General features: G+C 53.3%; 1 protein-coding gene across 1 annotated transcript; it reads right to left on the bottom strand.

Moving 5' to 3' along the window:
* Positions 1 to 1,147: 1,147 nt before the first annotated feature.
* Positions 1,148 to 8,267, bottom strand: LOC106738077 (liver-expressed antimicrobial peptide 2). The gene is made up of 3 exons (XM_014609901.2): positions 8,052 to 8,267; positions 2,899 to 3,107; positions 1,148 to 2,252 (listed from the first exon to the last, which is right to left on the bottom strand). Exons 1-3 carry the CDS (start codon positions 8,136 to 8,138, stop codon positions 2,216 to 2,218), a joined length of 333 nt encoding a protein of 110 aa, XP_014465387.1. The 5' UTR covers positions 8,139 to 8,267; the 3' UTR covers positions 1,148 to 2,215.
* Between the last annotated feature and the right edge of the window lie 2,877 nt (positions 8,268 to 11,144).

Below are 11,144 nucleotides of genomic sequence, written 5' to 3'. Positions count from 1 at the left end.
TGGGAGTCAATGGAAAAGGGGTGAGCTTAGCACTGCTCAGGGTGAGGCCTTGCATAGTGTGGTAATACCAGTCTCCCTTGAAGCAGAGATAACATTGCAAGCCAAGAACCAACCAATATTTAGTGTCCCGTCTAATCTGGGGAAGACCCTGACAGCTCAGGATTTGCTTCAGATTACTCAGAAAATGCTGAGAGTTCCTCCTTTCATTGGTGCTCCCAGGAGATGGAGCACTCTGGGAGGTGGTGTAGAGCCAGGGAAGTGCTGGGCTCCCCTGGCTGAGTGTGTAGGAAGTAGTTGGGCTTCCTCCCCTCCCACCACATTTTAACCCCTTGTGTGCTGCATCTAGCCACCAGCTGGATAGCTCTGTTTCCAGGGCCAGATTAATGCATAGGCAAACTAGGCACATGCCCTATGCTTATTTTACATATTTTAATTATTGAGTGAAAAAATGTAGGGATCCACGAGTTTGTTTGCTTAGGGCCCACTAAAGTGTTAATCTGGCCCTACCCATTTCAGGTAATTGTTTCCTAATCTCGGCATTTAGGCCTCTCTCGGTTGTTTTCTTCTTACAAGCCTGTGAAGAATTTGGAGCTTCATTCAAGCTTTCCAATCTTTAGGGCAATTTTTAACCTCATAAATCCTCTATGATTCCACAGTCCAGCCTCTTACAGAATCATAGAAAAGTAGGGCTACAAGGAAGCTCAGGGATCTAGCCCAACCCCAACTCTTGGAGCTCTATGCACAGCATGATTTCCTGGACATGTAGCTTGTTACATGTTAGTTACATGAGGTACTAGCAATGTACAGTAGTTACTTCACATAGTATGCTGCAGACACTGAAACACAACCACTTGTTGCAGAAAAACTGAAGGGGAAGTTTCTGTGTTCTTGTAACTGTCCCCACAGGCCCTGCAGCAGAGCTGTGTGCATGGATGGTCCGTCAGAGCACCCATGGTGCCAGAAAATGGCTCAGAGAGTTCAACTCCCAGCCAGACATCTCCCCAAGGGAGTTGGGGATCTGCCCACATCTGACAACTAAGGACCCGTTTGTAGGACCCCAGTTCTCTGAGCAGATCAGCTGCTTGCTGAGCAAACTGTTCCAAGCAGTTTCTATTCCTCTGTCAGGCAAAATCAGGAAGCTGCAAGCTTTGAGGGTAGATGCATTTATTGTTTGTTTTTGGACTATGTAGCTCAATCAGTCAGTGAGGCACTGTTCTGGGGCTCATGTTTTGCTGGGTCCGTGGTGAACTGAGAGAGCAAGGTGTGTAGGCACTACATTCTGCTAGACATCCATCCCCACTGTGCAGGCCGTAGCAGTCACCATTAACATTGCAGAACCCAGGGGTCTCCAGAAGGAAGACCACATTTTTCCCTAGTGATCATCACTCTGGGGCACCTGCAGAGCAGCACTGGGCACAGTCCAGCTGCCTAGAACATCATAGACATCTATGAATCTAACCATCAGTGATGGACTACCAAGGCTCTCTAACTCTGGGAAATCTCTTAGGACATCCCCCACCCTAGCAGCCCACCAGTGGGACACCACACTGACACTCCTGCTATTGACTTGGAAGGAGGGCACCAAGAGGATCCTTCTGGATGGGGGCTCTGTGCACATGGAACACATGGAAGGTCCCACAGGGCAGCTCTGTGTTAGAGGGGTCTCAGCTGTGGGGACTGGGAATTGCTGTCACTTCTAGGTCTTTAGAAGCGACCTAAATTTTCCCTGCATAGAGTGAAGTCAGGATCAATGGGCTTTTCAGGGAGAGAGTGTGTGTGTGTGTGTGTGTGTGTGTCCCCATCCCCTTCTGCTGCCCCCAGTCTCAGGAGTTACCAGGCACAGCAACAGTCTGTGAGTGGCTACAGTTGGTGCTTATACTGTGGAGGACTGGAAAGAGCTCCCATCCAGAGAACTGCCTTGCAGCTTGGGCTGGGGATAAGATGGGGTCCACACTCCTCTTGGGACCAGAGCAGTTCTCTTTCCACCATGCAGAGAAGGGACCTGTGGCTCACTGGTGTCCCCCTGTGGCTGAAACCTGCAGCCATGAGTTGTCTGTTTCCAGGCCCATTGTTAGGGTGGTATGTGTGGGGCAATGTGCTTAGCTATCCTGCTCCAGAGTCAGGTGCTTCCAAATGCTCTCAGGAACCTGGGGATGCGCTGCACCCCCATGTTCTTGGGCAGGAAGAAAGTGCTGCTTCCAGCCGGGATGAAGCTTCAGCTCTCGTACTGCAGGGGAACGCAGCGTCCATCCCTGGGAAGGGAAAGCAGCTGTGAGCCTAGCAGGAGCAAACAACACCTCACACCCTGCCCCACTACAATTCCCAGCTTGTCTCTCCCTCCTGCCAGCTGGATGTTGGTGTCCCCATTTCAGTGGAGTAAGCCACAGAGATGGTACCAAACCCAACCACCACCGGGCCACAGAGGCATCAGTACAGCTCTGGAGGGGGCAGGCCAGGACTGAAATAGAAGGGGGAGCTAAATGGGAAGCCAAGGCTGGAAGACTGGCAGGCAGTTGCTGGTGGGGGCTGAGGGGCATTGTGGAGCCTATCTGTGGAGGCCCAGGCTGTGACCTTTCTTTGATGGACTAGGGAGGAACTGTCCATGCTTGTATTAGTCCAGCAGGGCTCCATGAATATGCAGTATAACACCCCTGATGTGCAGAGTCTCCCAGTACACAGGTATCCCCTTCCCAGCGGCAGCTCCATTCTTGGACTCAGCTCATGAGGCTATCTTCTCCCCCTGCATCGCACCCCATAGGACCTGGGGCTAGTTCTGGGGATGCCCATAAGGTGATGTGATGCCAAGGCCAGGTGCCGGGAGCACCTTGTCCTCCAGCCTAGGCCTGACAGTGCAGGTAACTATTCCCCAGCCTGTTCCTCCTCAGGACCCACATTCACCTGCATGCCTTGGTGCTGCACTCCAGGCCATACCGGCAGTAAGCTCCTATGGGTTTGGTGCCCACTGTTCTCCAGAAGGGGGTCATCCTGGCCAGCCGGCGAGATGTGTGCACCCCTTCAAGGCCAGCTACAAGAGCAGCTGCTGGCAAGGGGTCCTGGTTGGTTGTGGCATTGAGCAATGCCCGGCTCCCTGCAGGACTCGATGTGACCTAGAGGGACAAGAGAGAAGGGCTGGGAATAGCTCACCCTTCCTCAGGGCACAACCCTGCCTGCCCTTCTCCTGTCCCAGTAGGACAGAGGGGGAATGGGAGCTCTGGGGGTGGGGCTACAAGGAACTGGGAGGATCCAGGTTTAGGACATGACCTGGGAGCATGTGCACAGGACCTGGCTCCAACGAGACACAAGAACTCCAGGGGCCATGCTAGGAAGGCCCTGGCTTGCACAGAGACAGTGGAGAAGGCATCGTGCTCAGCCCCTGTTGTCAGGTGAAAGTTGGTTACAGTGTTGAGCCCATGTGGGTTGAGGGGGGTCAAGACCCTCCGGGATCATCAAACATCAGTCCCCAAAGCTCCACTGCCCAATGCACAGCACCTCCTGGCGGGGAAACTTAGGCATAGAGACATCAAAGGCATTTGCTTTCCATAACCTACCATGGTGATGTTAGGGCTGCAAAAGGGACCCAAGAGTTCTGTCTCTCCATCCTGTGCTGTTCTACAGCTTGGTGCCTCTTGCCAGGGTCAAAAAGTGTGCCCTAACCCCCACCCCTGGGGCTGCAGAGTGGCACTCAAGTCTAGTCTCTATGCCAGGCACCCTATGTAGGAAAACCCCTGGTTTGTGTATGTAAAGGGGAAGGAAAGCCCTGGTTTGTCATAAGGAACATGAGGAACACGGTCCCACTAGTGTGCTCACGGTCCCACTAGGGGGAATGCCATACTGGATCTGGTATTGGCAACGGGGGATGACATGGTAGGGGACCTACAGATCGGTAGCCATCTGGGGGACAGTGATCACCTAATAATAGAATTCACCATAAGACGTCGAGTGGGTAAGGTAACTAGTAGGGTGAAAGTGCTAGACTTTAGGAAAGCTGATCTCAATGAACTCAGGCGATTAGTCAAGGATGCACTGCAGAGTAGGAGTTTTGAAGTGATGGGAGCCCAAGAAGGGTGTCTGTGCCTTAAGGAAACGATCCTTTGGGCACAAAGCAAGACGATCCCCCTGCGAGGTAAAAGAAGGAAAGGGGTCAGGAGGATTCCCTGGCTGACCAGAGAAATCCAGGGCAGCCTAAGGGCCAAAAGGGGAGCACATAAAAAGTGGAAACAGGGAGAGATCACCAAAGACGAATATACCTCCTCTCCTCGTGCTTGTAGGGAGGCAGTTAGACGGGCCAAAGCTACCATGGAGCTGAGGATGGCAACCCAAGTAAAAGACAACAAGAAATTGTTTTTTAGATATAAAGAGAGTAAAAGGAAGGCCCAGGGAGGAATAGGACCCCTGCTAAATGGGCAGAAACAATTGGTGACGGACAGGGGGGACAAGGCTGAACTCCTCAACGAGTTCTTTGCCTCAGTGTTCCTAAGTGAGGGGCATGACGAGTCTCTCACTGGGGTTGTAGAGAGGCAGCAGCAAGGCGCCAGACTTCCATGAGTAGACCCTGAGATGGTGCAGAGTCACTTGGAACAACTGGATGCCTTTAAGTCGGCAGGCCCGGATGAGCTCCATCCGAGGGTGCTGAAGGCACTGGCCGACACCATTGCTGAGCCACTGGCGGGAATATTTGAACAGTCGTGCCGCACGGGCCAAGTCCCGGAGGACTGGAAAAGGGCCAATGTGGTCCCCATTTTCAAGAAGGGGAGGAAGGAGGACCCGGGCAACTATAGGCCAGTCAGTCTCACCTCCATCCTTGGCAAAGTCTTTGAAAAAATTATCGAGGCTCACATTTGTGAGAGCCCGGCAGGACAAATTATGCTGAGGGGAAACCAGCATGGGTTCGTGGCAGGCAGATCGTGCCTGACCAATCTAATCTCTTTTTATGACCAGGTTACGAAACGCCTGGACACAGGAGGAGGGGTAGATGTCGTATACTTAGACTTCAGGAAGGCCTTCGATACAGTATCCCACCCCATACTGGTGAACAAGTTAAGAGGCTGTGACTTGGATGACTACACAGTCTGGTGGGTGGCGAATTGGCTAGAGGGTCGCACCCAGAGAGTCGTGGTAGATGGGTCAGTTTCGACCTGGAAGGATGTGGGCAGTGGAGTCCCGCAGGGCTCGGTTCTTGGACCGATACTCTTTAATGTCTTCATCAGTGACTTGGATGAGGGAGTGAAATGTACTCTGTGCAAGTTTGCGGATGACACAAAGCTATGGGGAGAAGTGGACACACCAGAGGGCAGGGAACAGCTGCAAGCAGACCTGGACAGGTTGGACAAGTGGGCAGAAAACAACAGGATGCAGTTCAACAAGGAGAAATGCAAAGTGCTGCACCTAGGGAGGAAAAATGTCCAGCACACCTACAGCCTAGGAAATGACCTGCTGGGGGGCATGGAAGTGGAAAGGGATCTTGGAGTCCTAGTGGACTCCAAGATGAACATGAGTCGGCAGTGTGACGAAGCCATCAGAAAAGCCAATGGCACTTTATCGTGCATCAGCAGATGCATGACGAATAGGTCCAAGGAGGTGATACTTCCTCTCTATCAGGCGCTGGTCAGACCGCAGTTGGAGTGCTGCGTGCAGTTCTGGGCACCACACTTCAAGAAGGATGCGGATAACCTGGAGAGGGTCCAGAGAAGGGCCACTCATATGGTTAAGGGCCTGCAGACCAAGCCCTACGAGGAGAGACTAGAGAAACTGGAGCTTTTCAGCCTCCGCAAGAGAAGGTTGAGAGGCAACCTTGTGGCTGCCTATAAGTTCATCACGGGGGCACAGAAGGGAATTGGTGAGGTTTTATTCACCAAGGTGCCCCCGGGGGTTACAAGAAATAATGGCCACAAGCTAGCAGAGAGCAGATTTAGATTGGACATTAGGAAGAACTTCTTCACAGTTCGAGTGGCCAGGGTCTGGAACAGGCTCCCAAGGGAGGTGGTGCTCTCCCCTACCCTGGGGGTCTTCAAGAAGAGGTTAGATGAGTATCTAGCTGGGGTCATCTATACCCAGCACTCTTTCCTGCTTATGCAGGGGGTCGGACTCGATGATCTATTGAGGTCCCTTCTGACCCTAACATCTATGAATCTATGAATCTATGAAAGAGAGACCAGACTGCCCACACCCCCAGAGAGCAGCACCAGAGGCACAGCAGGTGCTACTGACAGGATGTACTTCCCTTGACTGCTGAATATCCTTGCTGCCCAGATGGCATCAGAGTCTGTTGGGGAGAAGGGTAGGGATGGGCACAGTCCCAGTTCAGACAGCAGGGGCCTGGCAGCTTCTCTGCAGTTGTAGGTCCCTACACATGAATGGAGGGCAAGAAAAGCTGGGTCTCTACAGCGACCTCTGCCAGTGGGCAGGGCCAGAGCTTCCAGGATCTACATGCCACGTGCAAGTGCCTCATGCAGGAGCATAGGGCTCAGGCAATGTGAGAAGCCTGGATTTGTGCCTCACCCTAGTTAGGCTCTTCATTGCACTAACCTAGTGCTAAGTGGGGCAGCATGGGGTCCCTCTGTAGCCAGCATCTTGGCACATATGCAAAGGCCACTGTGATCATCCAGCTCATCCAGGGAGGGGAGTTGGTGGCAGCCTCTGTGGGAGGAGGAATGTTCAACAGACTAGGGCCCAATAGCATGAGCAGATCCCCTGCTTATCCCAGCACCCTCCTCCTGGGCAGGCCCCTCAGCGCTTTGTGCTCCATGCTTTATTTCAGATCAGGAATTACAGTCATTGGCAGAGCAGGATGAACTCAAGACCGGGTAGCAGGGAAAACCTGCAGGTCTGAACTGAGGGGCAGCATCAGAACTGAGTAGGGAGAGCCTTGCATGGGACAGCATGGGACGGGGAACATGGGGAGAACAAGGGACGTGGGCAGAGCTGGAGGAGCCCAGGGCTGAGATGACAGGGGCAGCATGTTGGCACTGAGCAGCACTGGCAGACCTCTTGGGGAGGAGCCCTATTCCTGGGATAGCAGAGGACAGTAGGTCAGGAGTACAGGGCCCCAGGCAGTGCTGTGAGGAGACAGGTTCAATAACACTGGCCTGTGCTACTGTGTTTGCGATTATCAAATCCCACTGGTGTCTCCAGGCTCCCATGTGAAGCCATCCTGAGGGCAGCAGGGGCACTCCAGCCCCAGGACAGCCCGAGGGAGCCCTGCCCCCAGGCTCCTCCTGATGCAACGGGCAATAAAGGGAGGCCCATGGGAGTCCTTTCCTGGCTTGCTCCTAGGGGCCTATCCCACTTGCTGCAGATTCCCAGCCAGACCCATGGTCAGACCAGGACTTCATGCCCCAACCAACAAGACAGGCTAGTCTGCAGTTAGGGCAGGCACCAAAATTCTGATGCAGTCACAAGCTTCCTGGCTGGCCCTTAGTGAGTCCCTTTCCCAATCTGTGACTTAGTTTTTCCCCCACAGCCTGATGATTAAAACTGCTGCTGTTCCTGATGAGTGTCAGGGCTGCGAGCCACAGGGATTCAGGTTGAGGGGACTGAACCCATCAAAACATCTGTAGGTAAATACCTGAGTGGGCCTGAGCCTGCCCTTGGCACCACTGGTGTAACTATGAAATAACTCAGTGTTGGTGGCTTCACTCTGAAAACTACTCCTTCTGCTTCAGCTCCTGTACAGCATTCACTTCCAACTCCGTCCCTGCCATGGGCAGAGGGGCACACAGTGAGAATGCTTGGCTTGGGGTTCATCTCCTTGCAGTGCTGATTCACCCAGTGTGACACAGTTCTCCCATGAAGTACCCACAACCAGTGCACCCAGTGTCTGTGCCCACATTCCCCAGCATACTCTGTTTCCCTCAAACCCTATAGCGGTTTTTGTCTTGGCACTGCCTGGCCATGGGGGTCAGAGCCTGAGCAGTGCAGGAAGGGATGCCCCCAGCTGGTGCCAGGGGACAGACCCCAGCACACACAGGGAGACTGCTCCCCGGGTAGTCTGCTCCAGTCCTGAGCTATCCTCATTCACCCCCTCCAGCCCTGTACAACCAAACCAGACTCACCTGTCGGGAGGTAAGTAGCAGCAGCACTGTACAGATAAGCAGCAGCATCCTAGTGCCAGTGCTCCACAGCATGATTACACTAGCCATGGCACTTCTCCTTACAGCTGGGGGAAGGAGGCAAACACGCTGATGCCTGTCTGGACCCCTGGGTGCCTCTTCCAACTCCCTGGTCTTGTTTGGCACTGTCCCTCCTGTGTCACAACTTGCGATCAAACATCTGAGGTGCTGCTGTTTGCTGTCCCCTCAACTCAGCTTTTTATCTAGCTCCCTACCCCACCCCCACTCCATCCCCTCCTCCTATGGCTAAATCCACAGGGCTCCAGCCTGGGCAACAGTCAGCTCCTCCCCATCCAGAGAGCTGAGCAGCCAGCCTGAGGCATGGACAGCAGATTGATCAGGGGAGACTTGCTCCACAGAGCACAACCTGAGAGTTTCCAGGCTTCACACTGCCAGGCATCCCCACCTCAAAGCCTTTCTCTCCTCAGCCCCTGGCCTGGTTGGGGCAGGAGAACACTGCCCAATAGCTATAGCAGGGTCAGGTGCTGCTGCTGAGATGCAGTGAGCTCTGAGCATTGGACTGGAACTCCAGCCATCTGGGCTGTATACTGGCTCTTCCACTGCCCTGCTGGGTGACCTCAGGCAAGTCTCTTCACTGCCCTGTGCCTCAGTTTCCCCTGCCACTTTGTGCCTGCCTTGTCTTCTCAGACTCTGAGCCCTTTTGGGCAGGGACTGTAGCTCCCTAGATGTGCATGACCAGCATTTGGTGCAGTGGGACGGAACCCACTGAGGGCCACTGTTATACACATAAGAACTGGGAACCTTGTGAAAGTAGGTGAGCAATTGTTTAGCTCTGGCAAACAAGGAATTAACCTTAGCTAGGCTCCTTGTTACATTACCTTGGTGCTAAGTGGGACAGAATGGGGTCCCTCTGTAGCCAGCATCTGGGCATAGATGCCAAGGCCACTATGATCATTCACCTTCAGGTCCTGTGTGCCCAGGCCAGAGCCCCTCCCCCAGCTGGTTTTGACCCAGTCATCTCCCAGATAAACCAGTGGAAGGCTTGAGGACAAGAGGGAGGGGAGGGGGCACAGCTGCCAGTGCTCTGGTGGCTTTAATCAGAAGTCTTTCTTGGATGGCAAAGTCTGGCATTACTGTACTCAGTGCCCCAGAACAGCTGCAATTCTGCTAACCTCAGTGTGGGGATGGCCAGCTGTGGTCTGAACTGGCATTGCCAGGAGCTGCACCTTCTCTGGCAGCCCACCTGGGGGCTCTGCTGCTGCCCAAGCTATTCTGGTGACTGAAGAATGTGGCTGGGGGGAGGTCATTGACCCAGACATTGACCCGTGCCAGCACGGACCCTCAATGTTATATGCTGCTTCATCGCATGATGCTGGGTCAAGAAATAGCATCCCAAAGCCTTGTTTCCTTTCCTGCTTAATGCCCATCCTCCCCTAAACATAACTCAGTGCTACAGTGGAGCTGGTGGCTAGGCAGCAGGAATGCCAGGGCATACCTTAGATTGTTCTTGTGACCTATCCCGAGAGTCCATGGTGCCTGGTCAATTCCTGGCATCTCATCTTCAGTCAAAGCTGGTAGGAAATAGCTCCAAGTTGACAAAATGCTGTGGGCACCTGCCTGTCCCCTAGCTACTTGGCCATCCCCCTGGGGGCATTTGGCACCTCCAGTCAGTTCAGCCTAAGTCAAGTTCCTGGGGCTCCTGACACCAAAGCCCGGGACCTCGCCAAACCTGTATGACTCCCTGCACCACCCTGGCCTCTCCCTGGTAGCAGTGGTAGAAGGGTTCCTGGGGGTGGGATTTTATGCTCTATTTCATTTAGGAAAACACCAAATGGGACAAATTCAGTTCATGCCACAAGGTGGGATTGACTGGAATTTCCTTCCCATGAAAAACATTACAGACCACTTCTGGTTCAGAACTGGAACAACACACTTGGGGCAAGTGTCAGGATAGAGCCATTGAAGAACTTCCCTTGATGTTGACAGGCTCTGTTCCCACAGGAGGAGTGTGCAGCTTGCCAGCTCAGCTCTGACTCCCTCCCTTGCCTCTGCTCTTCCCCCAGCCACTGTCCTTGTTCAGGCAGATGCCCACTGTCCTGAGTGGGAGGCAACCCCTTGGATCTTTGCATGGGAACAAGTTGGGGGCCATAATCCACTGCTATGCAAGGGTTCACCTGGAGTAACTGGTCTGGGGACAATGGAGGGGTTCTGCATTTGTCACTGAGAGCAGAAATTGGCCCTGAGACCTAAGGCTCCCTCCCCCTACTTTACTCGAGGGTGTTGACACTCAGGGAAGTCTCCTGGCCCCTGTACTCAGTGAAGCATTCTCATCCATCATAGATCACTATAGGCAGTGCTGTGTAATGAGGACCATGCGCAGTACAGAGCGCTGGCTGGGGCATGCTTGTGGTGACACCTGATGCCTGCAGATTCTGCCCATGATGCCCCTTGTGCAATGCTGGTAACATTAGGCATGAGGATGCAGAGCTGCTGCGGAGTCAGGTTTTCTCCCTGTAACTGCAACTTGGCGAATGAAAGAGCTGAGGCCTGAGTCAGATCAGACAGTTGCTTTCTGCTCTTCATGGCAGGTGGAAAGAGCAGCCTGACCTTCTCTTTGGCAGCGCAGCTGGCAGTTCTTGCACTCATATATAAACACTGGAGCAGGAGCAGATCTCCAGGGGCTATTGCTACAGTATTGCCTATTTGAGGGGCAGTTGTGCTGACCCAAGAGAATAGTGTGCTGTATGAGAAAGGGTCCTTGCTTTGCTAAGGGATAAACTACAGAACAATCAATCTTGCACTGACAGCAGGTGGAGGAGGAGGAGGGGGGAATGCATGGGAATAGCTTTGATAACCACAGGTCTTTCCTTTCCTATCTGAGGACTCACTGGCACCACAAGGGCCCCTGGGCCACCCTGGCAGCCCCCAGAGCTAGGAATGGATTAAACCCCAATCGATTTCATCATCTCTGGTCAAATGCTTCAGTACATTATGATTAATAATTGACCAGTACAATCCCAACCTGGCACCCTTTGGGTCAGGTTTATTTACTTCTGAGGGCTCATTGGGACTAAA

Source organism: Alligator mississippiensis, chromosome 8 (assembly GCF_030867095.1).
Source record: "Alligator mississippiensis isolate rAllMis1 chromosome 8, rAllMis1, whole genome shotgun sequence".
In the NCBI taxonomy this organism is placed as follows: Eukaryota; Metazoa; Chordata; order Crocodylia; family Alligatoridae; genus Alligator; species Alligator mississippiensis.
Note: the sequence above shows the minus strand (reverse complement) of the source record. Positions and strands in the feature narration are given on the sequence as shown.

What these genes read in the sequence shown, in the direction of transcription:
- LOC106738077 (XM_014609901.2), bottom strand. Translation starts at nt 8,138, where the DNA reads ATGGCTAGTGTAATCATGCTGTGGAGCACTGGCACTAGGATGCTGCTG. An exon ending in TGCTACTTACCTCCCGACAG is followed by an intron (nt 3,108 to 8,051) that starts GTGAGTCTGGTT and finishes TTGTCCCTCTAG; the next exon opens with GTCACATCGAGTCCTGCAGG. An exon ending in TGCAGCACCAAGGCATGCAG is followed by an intron (nt 2,253 to 2,898) that starts GTGAATGTGGGT and finishes TTCCCTTCCCAG; the next exon opens with GGATGGACGCTGCGTTCCCC.